We start from the raw sequence: 24,291 nt of genomic DNA, 5'->3' as shown, positions 1-24,291 counted from the left end.
CCGTCGACTCGGCATTGGGTGAGACGAGGGGCATCGTATGCTCCATCCTTGCAATCTCATGGCAGCGAAGTAAGGCCCCAGGAGCTCGCCCGAGCCGCCTGTGGCTTTGCTGGTGAGATATGCTGCCGCCAAAGCCTTGCCAAGCCTGGACAGGTACGGTACAGAACTGGCCTTTTGCTGCATACTTACATGGCGCCTCAGGCACCCCAACTGCACGCGAAATGACAAAAGCTCATTCTGTCCTGCCATGTGACTCTTAGCCACGCCCGTTCGGTCCCTTGCTCAGCCAGCCCTGCCAACGGCGCCCCCATTTCGCTACTGCACGAGCGACCACCCTCCGACACTACGCCCTAGTTTGTCTACTCTTCTCCCCGCTGCCCCATATTCACCGGATCAGCTGCCGAAAACGCTCGGGACAGTGGACATAGTGGACTGATATGATGGAGTTTTGCATGCTGGTTTGCACCGCCGACCACGTCACATGCGCACAAATGCTCTTGGACATATCCCCTCTTTGGCCCCCAAGGCAAGATACATTGCTGGCAGCTCTAGTCCAAAGTATATCGCAGCCTGTTGTCCTTCTTTGGGGGCATAATGCCGAGCAGGCCGAGCATTGGAAAGGAGCGAGCTTCATGGTTGGCAATGCCTCCATCCAATGACAGCACTCCGAATCTCGCGGTGCAATCTCCTGCTGTGGCTGAACCTCCCTCGGACTATCGCGTTTGCCAAGCCAAGGCCCAACAACCAGGTGTACCATGCACACACACACATACATACAGAGTTGCTGTGTGATGCCTCCCAAGCAAAATTCGCTAGTCAGTAAGTACTTAGGGGTCTAGCGTGTCTCCACTCTCGATTGGCCCCCGTATTCACACTCCATTTCTCGTCGCCAAAATAGGGCTTGAATTGAGTTTTGCGTCAGCATCTTGTCGTGCATGCCGACGTCGCTGTGTTACCTGACAGTAGGCTGCACATACTTTGTGCATGGGGCCATCCGTCTTTCCGTTCCGCTCAAGCTAGTGTTAAGGACGAGTTTTGGGGGAAGTCATTGAACGGACACGCAATGCGAACGCTTTCTTTCATATCTGGAGCATCATATTTCGACAGATGCGTGTACGGCCGCTTCTGGAACACTGTTGCACGGCCCTTGGTTGTCTGTGTTGGGCACTTGGACCTGGACCCGTTCTCCGATATCCGTGCAGCAGGCCCAAGTCCTCTAATTATTCTTATCAAGCCATGACAGTAACAAAATAGCAAGAGGCGGTCTGACCTTGAAGCTATCAATCTGAGAGTCTCTGTAAGAGCCAGTTACGACAACCGGTGCCATGCTCCTGCAGTGAAAAGGCGTGGTTTTTGGATAAGTTCGTCACAAAAGGCATGTCGTTGATTCTGGAAGAGAACAGTGGCGTCGGCGTAAATTTTGACTTTTAGGTTAGACGTTCCTCTAGCGCCTACTAAGACTGTTGCATGCCCCAACGGCGAAGTATCCTGCTGAGTCTTGAGATTGTTCATTGGTTGTTGAGAGGTGTTTGAGAGATGATGGCTGTCAATAAAGTATAAGAATGTTTACATGGAGGAATCCAAAGTGCTTACTAGTACGGACAATCAAACATACTCGCAAAGACAAATTTCGCAGATGATATTCAAACAGCTCCTTAATTGGGATCTGGGAGCTGAATCAGATGCAGCCGTACTGTGTTGGCATCATCTCCGTTGCGATGCAACAGTATTCAACCACATCCCAAACTCCTAATGATAGGTGAGACGTGAAATGAAGTCGAGAACAAAAAGCTGAGAACGAGAACATAGAGCTGAAAAAAGGGGTTCAGCGTTGAGAGGGGCGTAGGTGAGTTATTCCAAGTCTGGTTAGTGCATGCGGGGTAGCGCGTACTACATGCACATGTCCTAGCAGTCTGCATCTGCATTTCAGCAACATACGTCTGCATGGACAAATGAATTGGTCATGGCGCAGCAGCTCCCACCAATCTGGGCATGCATCTTCGATGTAGACGGCACGCTGATCAACTCGGAAGATATCTACACCGATATCTACAATAACATTCTCCACGAGTATGGCAGGCCCGACTATCCTTGGAGTATCAAGGCTACACAGCAGAGCAGAGGCTTGCAAGTACGTTGCACACAGAAATCAGATTTCTAAGCTACTAACTGTGTATCCAGGGCACCAACCGTCTCTTAGCATGGGCACAAGTACCCCTTACACGCGAGGAATGGGCTGAAAAAGAAAGCAAATATAAGCATCTTTTCAAAAATAGCAAAGCCCTGCCAGGCGTAGATCAACTTCTCACTACACTGAAAACGAAGACGTCACCGCCTATGTCGCTTCTACTCGCCAGCTCCGCAGGGCGCACCAAATTCGTGCTCAAGACATCGAATCTACCAAATATCACAACTGCCTTTGACGATCCCGCATTCCATGTCTTCGGCGACGATGCAGAAATGTCGGATAGCAAGAAGAAGCCCGAGCCCGATATATTTCTGCTAGCGCTGAAACGGCTGAATGCTACGAGAAAGGCACGTGGAGAGCAAGCACTCGAACCGCAAGAGTGCCTTGTATTCGAAGATTCGATTGCGGGTGTTGAGGCGGCGAGGCGTGCGGGCATGCGTGTTGTGTGGGTGCCGCATCCGGGACTGGTGGAAGTGTGCAGGGGACGGGAGATGGATGTACTCATGGGGAGGACAGAGGAAGATGGAAATGTACCTGATTATGGGAGGAGGATTGAGGGCGGTGAGAAGGGCCCTGTTGTGGGTCCTGATGGCCGTATGATGTCGGAGGATGGAGTGGCGGAAATGAGATGGAGTCTAGAGGACTTTCCGTTTCAGGTGTATGGTATTCATGTGGAAGAGCAAATGAAAATATAGGGAGAGAGCGGTTGTAAGTAGATTACAGTCTATAAGACTATTACTGGTTCTCATATGGCGCAATATCATCATTTAGTACATGGAAAAGGATGTCCATGGATAGATTGAATAATGGTCACCTGGTGTGTCAAAGGAGAGTGGTTTTACGCATCGGTATTTCTTTACACGTGCTTGAAGGTGACCGTACATCGCGCTTTACAATACTAGACGGACATTGCAGAAACAGAATTATACGACGAGTTGTAGTCGCAATTGACCTGAATCGACAACAGATAATCTCTGAAGAACTACACGTGATGAACAACCCTATCTTCTCCATAAGTGCTCGTGGTCCTATTGCTGCAACAGTTGCAACAATCTCAGCCCCTCCACTCTGTACACAGTCTGGTTTGGGTCCAAAGGACAGACAACTGATTCCGTACTAGCCACTGGTCCAACATGCCAATCCGTTTCAGGACATTATCTAGGCCTCAGTAGCTAAGGTATCACGTATAAGATTTGCCCGGGATCCAGGGCTTTAATAGATGCTTAGGTGAAACAGGCCTTCATGTAACGAAAGGCTATTAACGATAAATAGGCATACCGAACGTGTCGCCTGCTGCCAGTCGATGGCAGCAGCTGTAAATCCGCTGTTGGGTCGCCGCAAAAGACGCGTCCTCAAGCTTGGCACTTCGCAATGGTGAGGAACTCAGCGGGTCAAGGGGATGGAAGAAAGGTCGATGTGTGTGTGAGAGGACACGGTACTAGGCCTGTTTGAATCTAGTTTCAGCTTGGCATCATCCAGGTACCAGAAGATAGTAACCACCCCCCCCTGCTTCTGCTTCTCCACGATACGGACGGCAGGTACCGCGCGACTCGAGGCCTATAGTACATGTCGCTATAGTTCTCATGCTCCCCATCTAGTGCGTGCAGCGAAACAAAGTACGCGGCATTGACCCCACGCGGCAACATAGTTTCCGCCGGGAGTCGCAATCTGACGTCATCCGTCTCACGTCAGCAGCCCCGCCGGCCTGATGAGGGTGCAGCGGCATCGATATTGCGGAAAATCCATGTGCTTCAGGAGCCGAGATGCAAGACTATCTCGTTCCTCTACCGCACCGACGCGCAAATCGTAGCGGATTCGGTCCGGCTCCACTGCCGATCGTTTCATAGTCCTCCATGCGCCTTTCTTTCTGACACTACACGCTAGTCAGTTAGTTAGCTATGCCTGTACACAACACACTGATGAAGCACATTGGCACAGGAGAGTGGATAGCGTTCAGCTGGTCATACGCAAGGCAGTTACTTGGACAGTACGGGAAAACTGCACGCGGAGCCTCACTCTAAGCATGGTGTGTTGAGGAGGAGCTTTCAACGTGATGATGAAGTGTGACTTGGTATGTCTGGCACCTCCTTTCACATCACCCACAACCCGTGCAGTTACAGTCATACCTCCAAGTTGCCATATGGCCTGCGGCAGGAGGGCCAAGATCCAAGGTGGAACAATGGATGACAGAAGTATAGCGTAAGCAGGCAGGACGGGTGATTGGCACAGGCATACAGCGGCAACGCCACAGTCTCGGTACACAGCGTATTGGAATAAGGCCATCTTGGCTCGCTATATTCCAAATCATGAGCTTGAGCGTAATGCTCAGGTATGTCTAATGGGCAGATGATAGAAGGCTCACCGAACCTAGTCACACGTAAGACGAGCCGAGTTTCTTGCTACAAGCAATGTCTTTGATCTTTTCGCGCACTGCGGTATTCATATCGGAATGAGCAAATACGCTTGTTCTCGGACCCAGGTGTCTTCATGCAATGCAGCAAAAGCGAATTACTCGTCCCTCGTTTCCAGGCCACTCTATCACGACTCGCACACCTGACACACGTTATTTGACAGGCCCTTTATTCTGTAACCATCGTGTCGGCCCATCTTCTCCTCATCCTGGACCCTAAATATGACCAAAAATAGGGGGCGCAGCACACTCGCAACACCACCAATGCTTGGAACTGACCATCGTTTCGAACACATCTGTCAGGTGAGAGTTGAACCCAAGACGGGGGGGTGTTGGGCAGGATTTTTGCGGGCTTCCGTATGCTTGGGGCACACTACGCGCCTTGGATATCAATGCAAATGGCGTGGTGCCATGGGAGCAGGATCCGTCTAAAGCCTGGGAATTAAGCGCCTAGACGCGTGTTCGTGGCCTCATGGGAGAGAGGGGGGGGAGGGGTATCGAGGCGATTGCGTAAGGGAAATCCCGTCATGCTGTCTTATCGTACGGCCAAGTATGCCTGCGCTGGAGAAAAAAAAGAATCTCAAGTGAAGAATGGGCTGAGATAACGCAGATGGTGGGAAGTTGAGCAATCATAGTTCTATGATATGATAGTTTCCACAGATCTAGCTATTAAGCCAGTGTCAAATTTCCTCTTCTTCTTTTTTTTGCTTTTGCTTTTGCTTTTGCTTTTACTTTCACTAGCTCTTACCTAGAACAGGTGATTTAACTTGGGTAGATGCCTTCATAATCCGAACGCGTATGGCCCTAATGCAGACAGGGTGACGCCTCCATGTTTGGCGCCATGCGGGACAAGCCGGTTCGGGGGGGGGGGGGGGGGCTTTGCATGTTTACACCGGGTACGCAGACGTCTTGAATCTCCCTTTTCAGGCGCTCCCCTCAGCTGCCGGTAAAGTACGCATGCACAGGGCGAACATGAGGATGCATGGCATGTTGCATCCCGAGACTTCAAATACGCGTTGTATGGGGTGTGGGAAACGCGGAGGCTGCAACTGCAACAACAGCAGCAGCAGCAACGGTGACAACGATAACCGTGCTTCTGCTTCTTCATCATCTTCTTCTTCTTCGGCTTTTTTATTGTCGAGATCCTCTTTATTTCAAGTGCTCGCTGAGCCGGTTCATATTCGCCCTCTTTCTTCTTATCCCTCGCTGGGTAGCAGGCCTCACAACGACCACAAGAATAACGATACCACCACCACCACCACCACCAACAAGAACGACAGAACCAAGGCCAAAATGTCTATCCTCAAAGACCTCCAGTCGGATGAAAAATCCAAACCCTCCATCCTCCCCTTCCACACCATCACCACTTCGTCCCTCAAAGCCCCATCCACCGACGAGTCGACAACGCCTCGCACCACGACGTTCCGCACCGAAATCGCAGCCTTCATCGGCGAACTCATTGGCACCTTCATGTTCCTCTTCATGGCCTTTACCGCCGCCCAGATTGCCGTAAACTCCACGTCCAGCAGCAGCAGCAACAGCAATAGCAGTGGTTTGAAAGCGGGAGCGACACCACCGCCCGACCTACTCAAATTACTCTACATCTCGCTTGCATTCAGCATGTCGCTTGCGGTCAACGTGGCGATTTTCGCAGACATTAGCGGTGCGAAATTTGTAAGTTTTTTTTTTTGCCCTGGTTTTACCTCATGTTGAAGCGTGCTTTGACTAACGGTGTGTAAATGGCAGAACCCAGCTGTAAGTTTTCTTCCTGTCTCCCATCTTTCTTGGATGGAATAATCTTGTGTTGGATGGATAGATGCATGTCTGTCTGATGCCTTTCTTTGACTGTGATTATTACTGTGGACTCGATACTACAGTAATCCTTCACTTCACCCCAACCCCCCCGTCCCATGCACCACACAAACAACTAACCCCTCCCCCAGGTAACAACGGCGCTAGTGCTCACGCGAAAAATCCACTGGCACCGCGCACTGCACACGATCCTCGCACAGCTCGTGGCGGCCGCCACCGCCGCCGCCCTCGTCTCCACACTGATCCCCACGCCGCTGACCATCGACACGACCATCTCGCCCAGCACCTCCATCGGACAAGCCGTGCTGCTCGAAACCTTTGCAACCTTCCAACTCATCCTGACCATCCTCATGCTGGAAGGCAGCAGCGCGAAACCAATGTACATTGGCCTTGCGCTGTTTATTACGCAGATTAGCACCGTCTTCTTCTCCGGCGGCAGTTTGAATCCAGCAAGGAGCTTTGGCCCCGCAGTGCTAAATGGGTTTTTGGAGTACCATTGGGTCTACTGGGTCGGACCGTTGCTGGGCGCGGGACTCGCGAGCGGCGTGTACTGGGTCATTGGGTTTGTGAGGAGGGAGGCCGACGCGTTCTGAGGCTCTGTGTAGGAGAGTGTGTAGGGGTGGTGGTGGTGCGTGGTGGTGGAGTGGAGTGGCGTGAGGGAGAGGAATGTGAGGTAAAAGTGTAAGATTGGGGGTTGTATAATATTTGTATTTGCTTGAACCAGGGTGGTGGGTGGGGAGGGTTTTTACTATTTCTTTTATTTCTGGACCAAGTGTGGAAGGAGAGCGGGTGGGGGAGTTTGGATGCGTGGAACGGGATTTCACGCAGTTTTTTTCCTTATTTCTTTTCTTTTCCTTTCTTTTCTTTTTCCATCTTAACGATTTCTTCTTTGGTCCTTTTTTGCACTGGAGAAAAAAAGTCTTGCACGTAATTTTAGCTTCAGTTTTGGGTCTTCTCATCTTTTTCTGAATGACATGTTGGTAACTCTTGAATTTATCCCATATGCATCATATCAGGGCCACATTATAGATTGTATGTGGAAAGTCTATGTATATAGTGCTTCATCTCTTATGATTTTCTGTTGTTACGCAAAGGAGGGTGGGTATGACTTGTGATAATACCACGACAAACTTGAACAGCCTCCTATTACCTGCCAGGTACACAAATATTACTTCATCTCTTATTTCACGGAATACCATCCCTCCCACCTCAGAACCATCCACTCATTCATTACCATGTCACCTCACGCCACACCACGCAACACCACGCCACGCCAAGTTGCAACTGAAATTTCCAAACAACTACCACATGGCCTCCAATTCCTTGGCATCGCTCTCCTCATACGGAAACCTTTTTTCAGTATCCCTCACCAGCTCCTCATGCATCTGGGACCGAGGCCGGATGTCGCATGGAAACGGAGCGGCATGACTAACAGTGCCAGGCTCAAACCTGACGTCAGGCTCCAGGACACGACCCGCGGCATCCAGAGCCTTGGTAATTTCAAACACGGCCAGGGTCTGGGCAATGGTGACAAATAGCGCGTTATCGGCTACATGCCGGCCTGGACATATTCGACGGCCGTAGCCGAAGATGTGGCTCCGGGGATCTGGTTCCGGGGTATGTGTCGCTGTGGCCAGGAAGCGCTCGGGACGGAACTGCATGGGCGAGGGGTACACGGCGGGATCGTGCATGAAGAGCCAGTTGTTGGCGAGCAGGATGGAGCCTTTGGGGATGCGGTAGCCGCGGCACGTGTCTTCTTGGGTGCTGGTGTGGGGGAGGCCCATGGGCGCTACAAGATGCCATCGGTGTGTTTCTTTCATTACAGCCTCGATGTAGGGCAGTGACTCGAGGTCACGGCTGGTGGGGAGGCGGGAAGAGCCGATTACGCGATCGATTTCTTCCTGGGCTTTCTTCTGCACATCTGGGAACATGACCATGGCGAGGAAGAAGGTCATGATGGATGAGACAGTCTGGGATTGTTAGTGGAATGGAGAGTCGAGTACAGTGAGCTTACCGTGTCTGCGCCGCCAAGGTACAATGACAGGGCAGCCCATTTATGGACAAACTCCATTTCCTGGTCGGTGCCAATGCCGTCGATGCATTGAGACAGGAAAGAGGGCGTGTGTCTCTTGTCACGCATCTGCTGCTTGACGAATTCGTACGGCTGTTCGGTGCATTGCTTCAACTGAACAGCCATTTTCTTTGCAGTCTTTTTGAAGCCAGCGCCAGGCATCCAATCGGGCAGGTATTTGACTGAAGAATCAGAAATACTCCAGCAAACAGTATGCGAACTTACGGAATGGGAAAAGATCAACAGCCCAGCGTCCAGGAACCGTAGCGTCAGCGAACTGGTCCATAGTCTTGGATGCTAGATTCACAAGCGGATCTTCTCCGTGAGGCAGCGTATTGTACCCATAGGTAATCTTTAGAATGACACCCCCAGCCTCTTTCCGGATGTGGCCGAACAGATGCTCTGGCGCCTCCAACAGATTAACCAGAAAATGCGCCGCTTCAGCCTCTTGAACACGATCAAACACAGACAGCGACGTGTTCGTGCTCGCAATTTTAGTAATGTTTTTACGATGAATCTTCCACGTGTCCGCGTAGGGCATTAGGGCAGTGGCATGGCGCCAGCCGACCCTATCCGCTTGTCAGTACCAGACTGCTTTATGCACCAGCGCACTTACATGTCACCTGCAAAGACGAGGCTGGGCCGTGAAGAGTGGATGGCTGAACGGTCACGTAGGAGCTCCAGAGCAATGGCCGGGTCGTTGAGGATAACAATAGTCTGGCCCATGACAGTCACAGAGGAAATAGGGCCGTAGAGGTCCTTGTGCTGAAGCCAGTGGTGGCACTCGAGCACGCCGGGTTTGGGCATGTCATTGACATTTCCCAAGATTGGAATGCCCTTTGGTCCAGGCGGCAGAGGCAAAGCATTTTTGCTCTGCCAAAACTTCCTGGCAGCATACAAGATGCCGATGGCTACGAGAAGAAGAGCAGTAGCAGGCGTTAGACTGGCCATGGTGACCGAGGATGAATGGACGACGAGGATTTTTCAAGTGGCTACATGGCCATCGATCCTTCTTTCAAGGTTGCATCTGCCATGTTTAATAATGAAATAGCGGGGCCTGGCACCTGGGTATAATATAATAGGCTAGAGACAGGGCCGGAGACAGTGCCGTACACAGGGGCAGGTGCAGAGTCGGGCGTAGTTGTAGCGCACTTGGATCCTATCAGGTAATGCCGTTGCAGTAGCCATTTACCAAATGCAGCGTAAGCGCTGGCGACCCACTGGCTCAGGTTTCTGGCTCCATGGGTGGATTGGGTTCGTCGGCGCCCCGCCCGCTGAGACTTGTGAGTGTGATTGGTGGGTTTAGTAGTGCTTAGGAGGGGTGTCGGGGTGTCGGGGTTGCTTTGACAGAGTTGCTCGGGCAGAGAGTCTTTGATGAGCTGGATGAGCTGGATGAGCTGGATGGAAAGTGTGACGGCGTAGAGGGGTCAATACAGGGTTTGGTAAATGGCGCGTGGCATCGGTGAGGTGGGCCACATGGACGGGAGTGCCGCGACATGTGTGCGTGGGCGTGGGTCTCCCGTGGCAATTACGTCATGACTATGCTAGTCTTGGCTAGGAAGGAGGAGAGAAGACGCTGGACCTAAGTCATGTCATGTGTCAGTTAGCCTCTCCAGATGGACAGCAACGTGGAGGAGTGCTATATACAGTGCAACATGATTCGCAACTTTGAACACCAAAGTGAAAGTGAGGTAGGATATAGCTGTGGTTTATTAACCACGATAGCATACGCTCTATCTTGGCCCACGTCTACTATAGACCAAACTGACCCTCAACCTCCCTTCTCTTCTGCTCCCTCTCCATTTCTTGCCGGAGCTTCTCAGCGTCCTCGGTAATGCCCTTTTCACCCTTCTTGCGCTGTCGCTCTTCGTATAGTGCTCGGCCCTTCATGATTCTGGCTACAATCTCGGCGGCATTGACGTTTTGGAAGCCATGGTCGGCAATCTCACGGTAAATGTTCATCGACTTGGGGACGGCATAGGGGTCGAACTGGAGGGGCATAAAGGTGGTTTTGCCGTGGTAGACGGTGAGGGGCTCCGAGTAGGGCAGTGCCTGGAGGAAGGCCTTGCTGAGGGAGAAGGGCGAGCCGAAGATGGTGGCATGGACGTACTGGGCTTGTTAGACAACAACAACAAGGAGTGATGACAAAAAACATACCTTGCACTGCAAAACGCACAGGCCGCGCTCAAAAATGTTCATGATGGGGTAGTTGATGCCTTTCCAGTGGTTGATAACCTCGTCGTCGTGGACGCCCGCAATCAAAAAGACGGGGCCATAGTCGTCGCCCGTCTTCTCCACGCGCTCCTTCTTGGCCTCTTCCGTGTACCATCCATTGTCCCTGGCGCGATGCTCTTCGGCCTGTGTGACGGAGCGGAGGAATTCAATGTGGCCCGACGAGAAGAGATCCCAGCCTCCGTCGACATAGACGACCGACTGGCCTGGCTTGACGCCCTTGCCCTGGACGAGCTGGTGGAACTTGCCCTTTTCCTCCTTGACGGGTGCTACGGGCGAAGTGGGGGATTCTTGGCGATGCGCGCCGGGCCGGGTGGGGCTGGTTACGGTGGCGGTGGTGGTGGTTCTGCGCAGCTTGACGGGACGCGAGGCATGCCAGTACCACACATCGCAACCCGGGGCGCGGCCAGTGGCATCCGTGGCATAGTCCTTGATGCGCTGCAGCATTTCCTGGCCAGCCTTTGTACGCTCTGCCTCGTCGCCGGGCCCTTCGTCGCCCGACAGCCTCTTTTCGAGCGAGGGGATAAAGTGCGACTTTGTGCACAGCAGCATGCGGCCAACGAGGTCGGTCGTCGAGATGCCCGGAGTGCGCTTGACAACCTTGAAGCGGCCGGCCTGCTTGACGTAGCGGTAGCAGTCGCGGCCGTCGCTGTCCGAGGTGATGTCATCGCCGTGGACGACGTACTGGCAGCCGTAGTGGGTGATCCAGGGCAGCGACGTGACGTAGGGGGCTCGCGGAATGGCTTTGGTGGCCCAGCGGCAGGCCTCGACGGCCGTGACACTATGACTGTCAGCGGGAAGTTTGGTGGTATAGCGTACCGAGATTGAATACCGCTCGTCCAGGCGCATGACCGTGGGGCCCTTGTTCTCGAGAATGGCCTCGTCCGAGTGCACGCCGACGTAGAGCTCTTGGCCGAGCTGGCGGGCCTGCAGCATGGCGCCGGCATGGCCTGGGGAGGGGGGGAGTGAGCGCGGTGCAGCAGTGCAGGGTGGATTGGACGTACCGTGGTGGGCAAAGTCGAAGCAGCCGTCGACCCAGATGCGCTGGTCCGAGACGTCGACGTGGTGCTGGGGGTCGACTGGCCACTGGCCCTCGGTGGGGATCCATTCGCCCTGGGGGGTGGGTGGGTGGTTAGCGAGTGGTGGAGGGTAGAGACGTGTATGGAGCGGGGGGGGGCAGTACTCGGGCGCTCTGTCTGCGCTGCATGGTGGCGTGGAGGGCGGAGGGCGGAGGGCGGAGGGTGGAGGGAGTCGTGGTTGATGGGAGTCGTTGGGGTAGGTGGAGGACGAGGTGGAGGCGGCGGCGGAGGCGGCGGTGGTGATGATGGTGTGGCTGCAGTCTGCACGCGCGCTCTCGTGTCGCTGGGCTCGCGTCTCGCAGGCACAGGCGCAGGCACAGGCACAGGCACAGGCACTGGCGCAGCAGCCGAGCAGAGGTCTGGTCAAGTCATGGGCGTGGGTGGAGGAGCCTGGGCTGCACGTGGCTAGCGAGCCATGATGCGCCCTCGTCTCGTGACTCGCCGGGCTCGTATGGCCACAGGCACAGGCACAGGCACCGGCACTGGGCACAGGGGGGGGGGGGCGGCGGGCGTGTTCCTGCGTCGGCGTGCTTGATAGGCGCGCACCTGGAGAAGCCATCGGCGGTTGATGCGCGAACCGAAACCAGACCTGAGGGTTTCGCTATGGCAGCTTTGGCAGCAGGCCTGTGTGCTGGTACGCGCGCGCGCCCGCCTGCACCGCTCCGCTCTGCACGTCTTTGTAGATAAAACGGCCTCGCATCCCATCGCCTGCCCGCCTGCCTGCCCGCCTGCCTGCCTGCCCGCTGCTGCTGCTGACACCGCCCGCCCGCCACGACGACTGCCCCCCTCGGCGCCCCCCCCCCTCGCCCCTCGCCCCTCGCCCCTCGCAAATTGCCTTGTCCAGGCCCCCGCGGCAGGCTCAGTCAGGGCCCCGTGACGTGAAACCGCTGCCCACACTGCCCGCCGCCCGCCGCCCGCCGCCCCTGATCGCTGGGCTGCCCCACCCCTTTTCTGCCTGCTGCTGCTGCTGCTGCTGCTGCCCGCCGCGCAGCCAAGGGCAACCAAAGGGCCACGCTATTGCACCGTCTAGACTCTCCCCACCATGGCCGACGACGACGACGGCCACCACTTCCACCACGCCGCGGCGACGCAGAGCATCTTCTCGCGCCGCCCCTCCTTCTTCGGCGGCAAGTCGCGCGCATCGCGCCAGCAGGCCGCCTCGTCCGTCTCGTCCGTCTCGCACGCTCCCGCCCAGCACCCCCCGCCCACGCTCAATCTCCAGCCCGCTGCTGCCAGCCGCGCTGGGCTAGCCACTCCCCCTCTCGACGCCGACCAATACGAATTATCCGTCCACCGCCCCACGACGCCACACCGCCGCAACCACTCGAGCAGGCACAGCATCGCCTCGTCCGTCACCGATCTCGGCTCCCAGCTGCGCTCGTCGCGCTCGGCCTCGCTGCGCACAAACACGTCTGACAGCACCCGCAAGACGTCGTCCTCGCACACGAGGACCCCCTCGGCCACCCTGGCCCTCGCCCACTCGCCCGAGAAGGCCCCCGGCCCCCCCGCCGCCGCCGCTGCCGCTGCCGCTGCCGCTGCCGCCGCCGCCACGTCCGCGTCTTCGTCGGCCGCGCCCTCGAATGCCTCGCGCCCCGTCCTCTCCGTCGCCACCTTTGCCCGCACCAGGCAAAAAAGCAGCGACAACGTCAGGTCCGACGCCTCGGCCCACGCCCACGCCCACTCTGCCTCGACCGCCCACGACAAGAGCCCCCTCGGCAGCGCCCTAGACAAGCCCAAGACGCCCTTCGCCATGGCCGTCCCCATGCCACTGCGCCATCCCCCCTCGCAAAAGGACATTCTGCACGCCAACCAGCAGTCCAACCGCACCCTCGCCCCCGCCGCCCCCATCCCGGTGCCCAACGGCTCCAATCCCCACCTCGTCTACCAGCACATCCACGAGCTCGCCTCGAAACGCATATCCACGCTCGACTACCTGCGCAAAGCGTATGCACCACCTCTCTTCCCCCCTTGTTTGCTTCCTTCGCTCGCTCCCAGCTAACCATTGCCCCTTTGCCGGCCTGCAGTCACGAGGGCCGGATATACTGGTTCAACACGCTGCTCTTCTCCAAAACCGACCTCACCCGCCTCCCCTCGTACACGACGCGCAACCAAGCCCGCCGCGCCACGCACTACCTGCTCCTGGGCTTCTCGCTGCCCACCATCCTCGACCTCAACGCAAACTCGCCCTCGGACTACCTCAAAGCCCTCAACGCCCTGCTCATTGAATTCGAGCAGTACCAGTCCATCCACCCCCCGGATGGCTCCACACCCTCAACCCTCAGCCGCGCCCGCCTCCCGCAAATGTTCAAGCGCGCAAACATGGGCATGACCATGGGCATGGGAAGCAAAGGCCGCCGAAGCAGCAGCGCAACCGGCGACTTCCCCATGCTCACCCCCAGCAACAGCTTCACGGGCAACGAGAGCACAAGCATCGACTCCCCGCCCACCGACGACCTGCTCCCCAACGAATCCTACACACACCTCCAAACACCCTCGCTGCCCTTTGACCCAGACTTCTTCAGCACTTTTGCTACCCTCTGCGACGTCCTCATCGACTGCTACACCCGCATCCTCTCCATGCTCAGCACCCCCGAAAGCGTCACCATGGCTGGCGGCGGCGCTCCCAGCCTCGTCGGCGACTTGTTCAACAAGGCCGATACCCGCGTTCGCAAAATCATCCTCGCCGGCGTCGTCAAGGAATTCGAGGATAGTTGTCGTGCCGGCGTCAAGAGCGAGGTGGGTGGTGTGGGCAAAGTCGTCCTTGGTGGATTGATGTGATGGTCTATTATTACAAAAAGTTCCATCTTTTGCCCCATGTTATGATGTCCATGTTTTTCCATATCTCTCTCTCTCTCTTTCTCTCTCTTTTTTTTGTAATTTTTTTTTGTATTTTTGAATGATATCCAGAATTTTGTTCTTTTTTTTTCTTTTTTCAGTTTTTAGTATCGGAAGGGGGGTGGGGGATATCAAGTGTGTGGTGGGGGGGGGGGGGGGTAGGATGGGTGGTCGGTGGGGGTTGTTTGTTTTGTTTGTTTTTTTATCTGTGTTTCTTCGAAAGACGACGGGGCGACGGGGCGATGGGGGGGAGGGAGGGGTGAATACATATGTATCATACATAGACATATATTCTTCAGTCCACATTTCATGTCTCTTTTTTTCTCTTTTCTTTTCTTTTCTCTCTCTTTCTTTCTTTCTCTCTCTCTTTTCTTCGTTACCACCACCTTTTTATCGATAAAGAGAGAAAACGGGGAAAGATACAGGATATAGAACATGAATATGAACATCAACAAGTACAAGTACAACTAAGAATAATAACATATTTTTTTTGTTTTTTTTAAGACGAGAGTTGGAATCAATTTCTAGTCTTTGAGTCTTGCTTTTCTCTCTCTCTCTCTCTCTCTCTCTCCCGCTCACTCACTCACACTCACTCGCTCACACTCACATGCATTGGTGCTCCTTCGTACATGCCCGCAATGTCTCTCTATTTTCGCATTTTCCTTTCTAACTCGTCATATCAACGTGCTACAGTAACACAGCGACAATCCCCAGCCAGTTCAATCCCAGCAGATACTCACGCCGCAGCAGCAGTAGCAGCAGCCTCATTCTTCTCTACCAAATCCACCACGCCCTTGTTCCTACCCACCTTGACCTTTTTCTTCTTCTCCTTGTCAACGGCCTTAGCCTCGCTGCCCACGGGGTCTCCCTCGTCGACGCCTTCAGATCCGAAAATCTGCTCTTCTTCATCCCTGAGCGTCTCCTTCAGGTCCGCCAGCTCAATGCGCATGCTATACGCATCCTCGCCGTCGGCATAGTACTTGGCCTCGACCTTGTCCACGCTGAAGCCCAGCGTGTTGCGGTACAGGTGCAGAGCAGCCGTGTTGGACACGCGCACGTGCAGAGATACGTAGTGCGCGTGGAATGTCTCGGCCATGGCGCGCTGCGACTGGCGCATCAGTTTCTCAGCGAGCCCCAGTCGGCGGTGCGTGCGCATCACGGACAAAGAGGTGATGTGGCCGTGTTGCACACCGTCGGTGGGTTCTTCCTCCATTTTCGCCAGGACATAGCCTACGATTTTGGGGGGGTCGTAGGGGCTTTTGGGGGGGCGCGAGACCTATCACTGTGTTAGTCTTGGTTTTCCTAGCTGGGGGCATTTCCGGTGTGCTGGAATGATGGGTGTGTCGGGAATGGTATGGCTGTGTCACGTGGAACGTTGTTTTCTCTCGTCGTTGTTCTTCTCTTCTTTCCTTGGTTACTCCGTCTCTTGCGCCATATACACCCACCCACGACCCATGTCCCGTATAAATGTCGAGTAGAAACAGACACAATTATGTCCAGATACTTACATCAACCGCCACATAGCTCAGCTGCGGCCAGCTCATGGCATGGTAGAGATAGTACTTGCAAAAGTAGTTTTCAGGCAAATTGGTAATATTCGCCAGTTGCACATGCGGAATATCTTCTGGACGCAGCACTCGAATATCCATCTTCTCCTTCTTTTCTTGCGAACCTCAATTCCTCTCTTTTCTTTTCTTACTTTTCTCTTTCTCCTCGCCCGCTGCCGTGTCAACCCGACGACAGATACAAAACAGGCGTCGACTCGGGAGAAGAACGAGAGATAAAGGACACGAAACAGCCCGGGAGCAGTGCCTTGGTCGGCGGAGCGCTAATGCAAATGCGGAGGCGGGAATGGGGGGAGGGGAAGTCGTTGGGGAAGTGAGTTCTCATGGACGTTTTGGGGCAAAGTGCGTTATGTAAGCGTTTGCTGTGGGGTCGGGGTTTAGCCTAGCGCGGGGCTTAGCTCCGTTGGCTCTCGACGGATATTGATATTGATATTGATATGTACGCATGATTATTGCTATTGACGCGGCATATACAGTTGTGAACGCAGTAATGTCAACTACCTATTATTCAAGCCAAACAAAAAAAAACTACATGATATGTCAAAACACGTCTCCTCACATTCACATATACTGCCTCTGGTAATAACCAATAATCAACAAGCCCAGCTTGTATCCAGCGCTCAAACACTATCCACGTGCCACCAACTAGAAAAAAAAAACTAAGAAATATGTTGCTCAGGAATATAGAAGAGAAGAAACAAAACACGTCGCTCGCAAATGCACTAGTCACAAAACGCCTCCAGGATGCTTCTCTTTGCTTATGCTCCGTTCGTATGCCGTAAATCATAGAGGATCCCGCCTTTTTTTCCATGCCCTCACACCCATTGCTCATCGCCCGAGGATGTAATCAACACTCGGCTTCACGATAGGCATGAAGCCTTCGGTAAACGGCACATATAGCGCCTTTTTCAGCCCAAGCTCCACCCCGGCGTAGTACATGAGGCGGTTGATCCACTCGCGTCGTGCTGGAACATCCATCTTTTTCGGTTCGGGAATGTTATAATCCAAATAAGGAATATCTAAAAGCAAATCATAAGGATGCGGCGGATTCGAGTCAAAAACGTGGTTTTTCTTCGCCTTGACGTCGAGCAATGGTGTACTTTTAACTGGACGATTGCTTGCATCCGAGAACTGGTCAGACTCTGATTTTTGGATGATATGAGAGAGCTCAGTAAATGGAGGTGCCTCGGCATAGGCGTCCTTGATACCCGAAGAAATATTCGATTGGAACGGCTCTGGACTGGACTGCATCGTCGGCGAGGGGGAAAAGTTGGCTGGTGGAGAATGGGTGGAGCTCTGTGGACTTTTTGACCCATTAATATCAGGAACCAGACGTGAGCTGAGAACAGAATCCATGATGCCCAATGGCCAGATGCAAACATAGCCTCTCATGCCCACGACATCATCGAATGATTTGAGATGGATCGGGACGGTGAAGCTACCAATCAAAGCTGAGCAAGTCTTTTCAATGACTTCGACCAAATGGGTCGTAGCCATTGAGTGACGCATACAAAGATTCCTGGTCGTGAGCACAGCAGGAATATACTGCTTCTGTGTGGGTGTAGGGCCATGTCCAGACATTGGAGCGCCGGGAAGGTCGGGTTCAGGGAAGCGCAACAGCCAATTAATCATCTCGAGAAGGTCGCGCAACAGGAACATCCGGGTGGTTCGGTAGAAACCCCAAATCCAGCATCTCTTCAAGCTCGCATATGCGTGAATCTCTGGTGGGGCACCTCGACCTGCTAGGAAGAGATTTTGCAATTTTGCATCGTACGCGGCCCGGGCCTCCGGGGTATTCGGTGTCATGCGATAATCCCACGCTGGGGCGATTTTCGCATCCCAGGCTTGAAAGTCGCCATCTAGGTCGAGAGCCACCTGGAAAATCTCCTGCATAGCCAATCGGCTGGTCGGCGGGTTGGCGCTCTTCTTAAACTCATGCCATCTCGCATGTAATACGGCCTCTCTCCAGATTAGACGAATGACAAAGACGTGCGAGTTGCTGTAGAGACTTGGGAGGTATTCCTCCGCTTTGACTATCTCTCGCGTAGGGATAGGCGGGCGCCTTGCTGACTGCAGATTACCCAGTAACTATTGGACAGGGTCAGCACTGGGGAGAGACGGCCTGAGGCGGGGTTACCATTTGTGCATATGCTACTTCGTAGACTCGGGCTGAGATGGGATCACTGTAGTACTGCTCGACAGTGCGTAGCTGGAGCAAAGCGTTTGCACCATGGTGATGCGCTATAAACGTGCCCTTTCGCTGCACGTTGGTGAGGTTCTGAACCTTGTTAGCATTGTGCCGTTGGTAGGGGGGCCTCTGCATACCTCGTACACTCCCATCAGATACACAGAACACAAGGCTTCGTTTGTGGCCGACTGCCTCTTGTCGGCTATGACCCTGGTCAGCATGGGGATGGCCTTGGCAACGCATTCTTCTCCTAGTGCAGCTGCATGGGGGTCGTTGCATCGATTCGAGTAATTGACATAGGCAACGGCGTCGACGACCATGGCGATCAGCGAGTCCTCGGAGGCACCTTGGTAGAGCACAGGGATAAAGGTCCACAAGGCATCCGAGGGCTCGTCCTTGGGCATGGAGGGCGAGTCTGGCAGCACAAAGTCGTAGACAAAGCGCTCGAATGCTCTTCGCCGGAAATCAGGGTTCACTGCGGGGGTGATGGTCATCTTACTCAGGTCGATGGTTGGGGGAGCCACGTTGGACGATGCATCCTGGCCAGGATCGTCGGTAGATCCGCTGGGCGAGTGCACACTTCCGCTCGAGGAGCGCGTGTCGTCGAGCGTGGGCGGGGTGGATTCATCGCTTGGAGGCGTCTTGACATAGGCGTGGTTGTGGTTGTGGTGGTTGCTGTTGTGGCTGTTGGTGGTGTCGGCCGTCGAGGGGCGCTGGTGCGACTTGGAGCGCTTGCGCCATGATTCCTCGGCCCTCTGTGCAGCAGAGGCCGTCTGGTTGCGGAAGAGGATATCCGCCTGGTCACGATACTTGCATTCGTGGCTGGCCTTGGTGCATCGACTACAAGCTGGCCTAGCCTCGTCGCACTAATGTCCGCAATCAGCCTCGCCGTGTGCGGCGGCGCTCTGGCCACGGGTGAAGCAGTCGACACGCGTACTCACCTTGACCTTACGGGCTCGACAAGCCTCGCAACCCTTGCTGGGCCGTCCGCGATAGGACATTGACGGGCAGTGAGAGGGTGAGACGGCGAGGCGGCGAAGCAGCAGCGAAGCGGCAGGCTCCGGATGGCGGTTGGCACGCCAGATCTGGGGCGGCTACGGAGACGGGACTAGCGCAGGCAGGCTGAGGTCGTCGCCCGCACACGGGGGAAAAAGCAAAAAACGCAAAAACGCAGGAGATGGCGGCGAGGATGCGTGAAGCCGGGCCTGCTCTCGCGCTCGTCCTGGGGCCTCGTCGCGGGCGGGCATGCAAGGTCGCGGGGCGCCAGAAGCGGAGTAGCGCGCCGTCACGTGGAGCTCTGGCTGGGGCGCCGTCACAGGCGTGCAGGCAGGCGCGCGGTGCGTGGCGGGAGAGCGTCCATATACGTCGTGTGGGCGGGATGGCGGGGGCAGAGGCAGAGGCAGAGGCAGAGGCGGAGGCAGAGGGGCGTCGCAGCATGGGCATGGGCGGCGGGAGTGCGAATGGGCATGCGAATGGGAATGCCAGGTCGTCGGGAGAAGGGACCAGGACCTGCATGGCGATGTGCCGCCGGCGTGCGTCGTGCGTCGTGCGTCACAAGCGGCAGGCCTCCGACCGTTGCTGAGTCAAACCTTGGGCGCGGGGCTTGGCGGTCCAACGGCTTTCCGCGCTTCTGCGGCCACTGCAACACCACGACCGCCTCTCCACCCTCCAGCCTCTGCCCCTGTTTCGACGCACCCGCAACCGCAACCACAGCTGCACCCGCCGGCCGGCTAGCGCCTCCTCTCCTGCTCCTTCGCGCGCCTGCGCTGCCCCCTCGCCATGCACTGCTCGGCCTGGATATCCGCCCACTCCCGGCGCCTTGCCTCGCGCTGCAAAGGCTGCACAAAATGCCGCGCCCTCAGTTGGCACTCACTCGTATGCCACGGCGCCACCCAGTCAGCGTCGGTCATCTGCCGTCTGCTCGGTCCTTCTGGCGCCCCGCCGGCCTCCAGACATGCCATAGCCCGCTGCCCGCAACGTCGCCGCATGTCGAGTCCGGCGCTGGTGCTGCTGCCATGACGTTCGCCAGGGGCCGTGTTTGATTTCTGCTCGTATGCAAATACCACCCGGCATCCGACGCTCCTGTAAACAGGGGCGGATCAGCAATCTACACCTGTGATCACCGCGATTCAGTTTCACGCTACCCCAAGTTTCGGCCTTTTCGCCATGGTTGACACTTGACAGGTTTCCACGCGATGCCTGTTTCGCCGCTTCAATCACAGTACATAGTACATACATGGTGCCATTACAGCTTTGCTAGCACATGCCGCCCCCCGTCCCCACTGCCCAGCACAATCTCATCACTGCGCCAGTCTGGATTGAACGTTACCAGGTTCAGTGGGTTCTTCCGGTGCGCCATATCAAACAACGCCTCGCATACCTTGCCATCGTATCTACCGAGCGCACTGTTCAGCAGCCAGTCCGGTATCGACCATGCGTCTACCAGCTTCACAGCATGTGGTCGTAGCTCCGCCATCAAATCAAGTATCGCGTCCTGCAGCTCATACACAGACTCGGACGAAACAGCACCCGCCATGGTGAACGACGAAGCGTACTGATCGAGCGTGTACAAGGCGTACAGCTGGAAGCAAGTCCGCAATACCGCCCTGTTGTCGGGCGGAGAAACGCTGCTGAGGCCATTGTAAAAGTTGCTGACAAGAATCTGCTCAGAATATGCACGGCTGAGATTGTGAAGCTGCATCATCAGGCGCGTCCATGGCTGCTTCTCCACAACGCGAGCCTGGTAGACTCGATATGATACGTCTGCTGCGCGCCATTTGAACACGTCCACTATGCTCTGGTCATCCACAACGCCCTCCTTAACCACAGTCTGCGGAATGCGACGAGTGCGGTTCTCGAGAAAGAATCGGAACAGCTCGTCAGTCGGGCCTTTGGGCGCGGCGTCTGGGTCCTTGACAGCATCACCCATCTTTTTGATCAGATGTGCGGCCACTTGTTGTGTAATCATCCAGTTGTCCCCCTCAACCGTCGGCTTGGACAGGTAGTCGGCGTTCAGGCCAACGAGTCCACTTCCACCGCCGAAGCCATGTCCACCCATTGCGCGCCGACATGTCTCAATACCGTCAGCGGCAAGCGTGGTACAAAGACTCTTCAACCCCGAGCTTGCGCTGTGCAATTCAGCCAAGGGACCAAAGTCGCCCTTGTCTATGGTCTGGCGCGACTTTTGGTACAGCTCATACATGTATTCGCCCGTGTAGTGCAGTGCAAACGTCGTCGCAAGCAGTGGCAGTATTCGTATCTGCACAGTCGGATAGTCGAGGACTTGCATCTCCTCGTCCAGAGGGCTCGATGAATCGCGATCCTTGAATTGTCGTCTGATGGCACAGTACCGCACGGCGACGGTGACTGCGCGGGCAAGGACTAGTCTTGCCTGCATGATGATCTGTCCTCGAACAAACGTCAAACTTCCATAAACAACAGCCGGATGACCTGACCGGACGAGAGCGCCCGTATCGTCCGAAACGTCTGCATACCGACTCAGCATAGCCGACTTGGGTACGCGAAAATGGTCAAACAGCATGTAGCCATTGTCCATACTGGCATAGCCATATTTCGGGCCGATGTCACCCACCGCTATTCCGGGCAGAGCCTGGTGCGTCTTTTGATCCGGAATTTGCAGGATGAAAGTTTGCGGGCCGTGAGCGACGTAATCAAAGTCGCGGCGGTTCGGGTTGGATTCTTTGCTCTTGTCAGACGAGGTGCATAATTTCGGCAACAGCAATTGCGCCACAACAATCTACACATGGCGCGCGTTAGCCATGGGCTCTGTCTCTCTCCATCTCTCTCTCTCTGGAGGTAGCCGTAGCGTTCTGGAACGTCGTACAAAAAGGAGGGGTATGCGCGGACACTTACAGCATGTGTGGCGGTCCTGCCCATGGAGCCATTCCACCACTTGCTCGCCGTCAAAGTCGGGCTGTGAATCTCGAACTCCTTCTTCACAGGATCCCACTTGGCCGTGGTTTCGAGCCCTCGCACATTGCTGCCGTGGCCCAGCTCAGTCTGGGCATAGCACCCAATGATGTCGTAATTGAGGATCTTGGGCATCCAGTGGCGCTGCTGCTCCTCGGAGCCTTGCTCGCGTACAGTTGTGGCTACGTGCCACGGTGCATGTCAGCCCCAGCACCCCCCCAAGTCACACAAGTCATGCATAACATTTCGACTATGGTCACGATTGGACTCACCAAACATGGTCATATGCAAATAGTACGGGCTTGTCTCGTCGGTCAGGTACTCGGCCATCTTGTAATCCTCGTGATCCCAGCCCTCGCGCCTCATCAGCCGCTGGATGGCCTTTGCCCGCGCCAGGCCGAGGTGATAGCGCTCTGGCCGCGAGAGGTTGAGCGTCTGGTCTTTGTTGAAGAGCTTTTCCTTTGTCAAGACGGCGAGGACCTTTTGCTGCCGTTCGAGGAAGCCATGGCGGCCCAGCAGGTGGTGTGCCAGTCGGTCAAGGTGAATGCACGAGCGGTCGCGCTCGGCCTGAAGTGCCGCGGTGCCATTGTACAAGGGCCTGAGGGTGTCGGTGAAATCTGTCATTCTGCAATTGGTCGCCTGCGCGCTATCGAGATCTGGTAAGCCGGCTAGTTGGTCAGCCGTAGGAAGCGAGGTTGGGTGTGGATCTCTGTCTTGTCGAGGATGGTGAAATTGTCATCAACAGGTAGAGTACCGCAGCAGGTATCGTGAAGGGGGAAACCTCGGTAGCATTTGGCAAACGCTAATGCACAGAATGCAAAGGGCACTTTCTGCCTCGGTTCGCGCAGTCGATTGGCTTCCATAAGGGTTGGCGGGAGGGGGCGTCGCTGATGCGCGCAACGATGCGGGGAGGGGGGACCTCGCCTGTTAGGCATGTGGAGCCGGGCGGCAGGGCTGGGGCTATCCGGTGCAGGCAGCGTTGACTAGAGTATCCTGACTAGTGGACGATCGGGGGGGTTGACCTCACCAGTCAGCAAAAGAACACCAGGTAAACAGAAAAAAACAAGCTGGGGATTGGAATCGGCCCTCGGAGGTCGTCTCTACGGACAGAAGACCGGCAACTTTTGAACACCAGAAAACGCTAATCAACAAGCAGGCTAATCGTACAGGATATCAGATGTCCCAAACCCAAGAGGTGAACCGAGAAGAGGAAAACATGCGCCCCCCCCCTCTTCGCTATGCCAGTCCCAAAAACACCCAATACGCCCTGAGCCGTAATAGCACTGAAAAGAAAAGAAAATTCGTCCATGAAGGGAATGGCCTGTTGCACGCGCGTGCCCATCACGCTTCTCTTGGCCAGACCCTAACGCCACTCTACTCAATCACGGCGTCTGCCCAACTGCGCAGGCCGCCCTCTTCGTTCAGCACACGCGTCATATCCTCCTCAGCGAGTCGTACCAGAATCTCAAACGGCGCCTCTTCCTGGTTCACGGGCTGCCTCCGCCGGGGGAGGAAGATCATCCCGCCGTCGCTCGGCCCATAGGTTCGCCTAATGAATTCAGGCCGGCCGGCAAGGGATTGCTTACCCTGGTCGGTGCCGGGGATGCCCCAGCTCAGGTCTGCGCCGAAGTTGAGCCAAGACGAAATGTACATGTCTGAGCCGAAGTTGAGCGCCAGCGAAACCTCTGTATCGGTGATTTGGTCCACCGTTTTGAAGAAGTTGAGGTGCCGCGTGACCCATTTGTCGTCAACGCCCTGAATGGTGCGCTGGATCTCTGCTATGACGCCGAGGATGGTGGCGGTGGTTACACTGCGCGCAGAATGTTTGTCAGTCTGCTGTCTTGGACCTAAAGGTGAGCTGTCCAACATCTAGACCAGCACCTTGTACGGTGTGACAAGGGGGTGCAGTGCCGAGTAGGACAACCGTGACAGAGAGAGGTATGGAGAGAGAGAGAGAGAGAGTGGGGGGGGGGGGGGGAAA

The 24,291-nt window shown here is 55.4% G+C and overlaps 11 protein-coding genes across 11 annotated transcripts in view; 4 read left to right on the top strand and 7 right to left on the bottom strand.

Annotated features, from left to right (window-relative positions):
* The first annotated feature begins 572 nt into the window (after window positions 1-572).
* SETTUDRAFT_162697 (uncharacterized protein) lies at window positions 573-1,120 on the top strand. The gene has a single exon (XM_008022937.1). It carries the CDS (start codon window positions 595-597, stop codon window positions 790-792), a length of 198 nt encoding a protein of 65 aa, XP_008021128.1. The 5' UTR covers window positions 573-594; the 3' UTR covers window positions 793-1,120.
* Window positions 1,121-1,963: 843 nt separating this feature from the next.
* Window positions 1,964-2,942, top strand: SETTUDRAFT_178508 (uncharacterized protein; the record flags this gene model as incomplete). The annotated part of the gene is made up of 2 exons (XM_008022936.1): window positions 1,964-2,131; window positions 2,182-2,942. 2 exons carry the CDS (start codon window positions 1,964-1,966, stop codon window positions 2,881-2,883), a joined length of 870 nt encoding a protein of 289 aa, XP_008021127.1. The 3' UTR covers window positions 2,884-2,942.
* A 1,199-nt stretch (window positions 2,943-4,141) lies between these two features.
* SETTUDRAFT_30726 (uncharacterized protein) lies at window positions 4,142-4,471 on the bottom strand (the record flags this gene model as incomplete). The annotated part of the gene is made up of 1 exon (XM_008022064.1): window positions 4,142-4,471. The coding sequence occupies one exon, from the start codon at window positions 4,469-4,471 to the stop codon at window positions 4,142-4,144; it is 330 nt and encodes a 109-aa protein (XP_008020255.1).
* A 968-nt stretch (window positions 4,472-5,439) lies between these two features.
* SETTUDRAFT_153220 (uncharacterized protein) lies at window positions 5,440-7,003 on the top strand (the record flags this gene model as incomplete). The annotated part of the gene is made up of 3 exons (XM_008022935.1): window positions 5,440-5,454; window positions 5,916-6,272; window positions 6,542-7,003. The coding sequence occupies 3 exons, from the start codon at window positions 5,440-5,442 to the stop codon at window positions 7,001-7,003; spliced, it is 834 nt and encodes a 277-aa protein (XP_008021126.1).
* A 529-nt stretch (window positions 7,004-7,532) lies between these two features.
* SETTUDRAFT_114627 (uncharacterized protein) lies at window positions 7,533-9,418 on the bottom strand. The gene is made up of 4 exons (XM_008022934.1): window positions 9,098-9,418; window positions 8,707-9,050; window positions 8,425-8,663; window positions 7,533-8,380 (listed from the first exon to the last, which is right to left on the bottom strand). Exons 1-4 carry the CDS (start codon window positions 9,286-9,288, stop codon window positions 7,712-7,714), a joined length of 1,443 nt encoding a protein of 480 aa, XP_008021125.1. The 5' UTR covers window positions 9,289-9,418; the 3' UTR covers window positions 7,533-7,711.
* A 692-nt stretch (window positions 9,419-10,110) lies between these two features.
* Window positions 10,111-11,984, bottom strand: SETTUDRAFT_41058 (uncharacterized protein). The gene is made up of 4 exons (XM_008022123.1): window positions 11,897-11,984; window positions 11,718-11,826; window positions 10,639-11,663; window positions 10,111-10,590 (listed from the first exon to the last, which is right to left on the bottom strand). The coding sequence occupies exons 1-4, from the start codon at window positions 11,918-11,920 to the stop codon at window positions 10,234-10,236; spliced, it is 1,515 nt and encodes a 504-aa protein (XP_008020314.1). The 5' UTR covers window positions 11,921-11,984; the 3' UTR covers window positions 10,111-10,233.
* Window positions 11,985-13,542: 1,558 nt separating this feature from the next.
* Window positions 13,543-14,570, top strand: SETTUDRAFT_30722 (uncharacterized protein; the record flags this gene model as incomplete). The annotated part of the gene is made up of 2 exons (XM_008022063.1): window positions 13,543-13,736; window positions 13,817-14,570. 2 exons carry the CDS (start codon window positions 13,543-13,545, stop codon window positions 14,568-14,570), a joined length of 948 nt encoding a protein of 315 aa, XP_008020254.1.
* An 805-nt stretch (window positions 14,571-15,375) lies between these two features.
* On the bottom strand, window positions 15,376-16,276 carry SETTUDRAFT_80352 (uncharacterized protein; the record flags this gene model as incomplete). The annotated part of the gene is made up of 2 exons (XM_008022148.1): window positions 15,376-15,903; window positions 16,136-16,276. Coding segments are annotated over 2 exons (669 nt in total), but the record flags the coding sequence as incomplete, so codon positions are not given.
* Window positions 16,277-16,904: 628 nt separating this feature from the next.
* On the bottom strand, window positions 16,905-19,690 carry SETTUDRAFT_41056 (uncharacterized protein). The gene is made up of 4 exons (XM_008022122.1): window positions 19,322-19,690; window positions 18,518-19,246; window positions 18,330-18,470; window positions 16,905-18,280 (listed from the first exon to the last, which is right to left on the bottom strand). Exons 1-4 carry the CDS (start codon window positions 19,379-19,381, stop codon window positions 17,021-17,023), a joined length of 2,190 nt encoding a protein of 729 aa, XP_008020313.1. The 5' UTR covers window positions 19,382-19,690; the 3' UTR covers window positions 16,905-17,020.
* A 935-nt stretch (window positions 19,691-20,625) lies between these two features.
* SETTUDRAFT_134436 (uncharacterized protein) lies at window positions 20,626-23,129 on the bottom strand (the record flags this gene model as incomplete). The annotated part of the gene is made up of 3 exons (XM_008022933.1): window positions 22,583-23,129; window positions 22,254-22,492; window positions 20,626-22,137 (listed from the first exon to the last, which is right to left on the bottom strand). The coding sequence occupies exons 1-3, from the start codon at window positions 22,932-22,934 to the stop codon at window positions 20,626-20,628; spliced, it is 2,103 nt and encodes a 700-aa protein (XP_008021124.1). The 5' UTR covers window positions 22,935-23,129.
* A 450-nt stretch (window positions 23,130-23,579) lies between these two features.
* SETTUDRAFT_41053 (uncharacterized protein) overlaps window positions 23,580-24,291 on the bottom strand; it is a gene marked incomplete at its 5' end in the record, with an annotated part of 2,345 nt that continues 1,633 nt past the window's right edge. The window contains one exon of the mRNA XM_008022121.1: window positions 23,580-24,120. Within this exon, the coding sequence (XP_008020312.1) occupies window positions 23,685-24,120 (436 nt within the window). The 3' untranslated portion in view covers window positions 23,580-23,684. The remainder of the gene's footprint in view (window positions 24,121-24,291) is intronic.

The sequence above is a fragment of the Exserohilum turcica genome (assembly GCF_000359705.1).
Source record: "Exserohilum turcica Et28A unplaced genomic scaffold SETTUscaffold_1, whole genome shotgun sequence".
NCBI classification, from domain to species: Eukaryota; Fungi; Ascomycota; class Dothideomycetes; order Pleosporales; family Pleosporaceae; genus Exserohilum; species Exserohilum turcicum.
Note: the sequence above shows the minus strand (reverse complement) of the source record. Positions and strands in the feature narration are given on the sequence as shown.

Excerpts from the sequence above, each read along its gene's own strand:
- SETTUDRAFT_162697 (XM_008022937.1), top strand. The coding sequence starts at position 595 with ATGCCGAGCAGGCCGAGCATTGGAAAGGAGCGAGCTTCATGGTTGGCA.
- SETTUDRAFT_41056 (XM_008022122.1), bottom strand. The coding sequence starts at position 19,381 with ATGTCCTATCGCGGACGGCCCAGCAAGGGTTGCGAGGCTTGTCGAGCC. Across the intron at positions 19,247-19,321 it reads GTCGAGCCCGTAAGGTCAAG|TGCGACGAGGCTAGGCCAGC; the intron begins GTGAGTACGCGT and ends TGCGGACATTAG. Across the intron at positions 18,281-18,329 it reads AAGTAGCATATGCACAAATG|TTACTGGGTAATCTGCAGTC; the intron begins GTAACCCCGCCT and ends CCTGTCCAATAG.
- SETTUDRAFT_114627 (XM_008022934.1), bottom strand. The coding sequence starts at position 9,288 with ATGCCCAAACCCGGCGTGCTCGAGTGCCACCACTGGCTTCAGCACAAG. Across the intron at positions 9,051-9,097 it reads CTCGTCTTTGCAGGTGACAT|GGTCGGCTGGCGCCATGCCA; the intron begins GTAAGTGCGCTG and ends ACAAGCGGATAG. Across the intron at positions 8,664-8,706 it reads TGTTGATCTTTTCCCATTCC|TCAAATACCTGCCCGATTGG; the intron begins GTAAGTTCGCAT and ends CTGATTCTTCAG.
- SETTUDRAFT_41058 (XM_008022123.1), bottom strand. The coding sequence starts at position 11,920 with ATGCAGCGCAGACAGAGCGCCCGA. Across the intron at positions 11,664-11,717 it reads CTTCGACTTTGCCCACCACG|GCCATGCCGGCGCCATGCTG; the intron begins GTACGTCCAATC and ends CCCCCTCCCCAG. Across the intron at positions 10,591-10,638 it reads TGTGCGTTTTGCAGTGCAAG|TACGTCCATGCCACCATCTT; the intron begins GTATGTTTTTTG and ends TAACAAGCCCAG.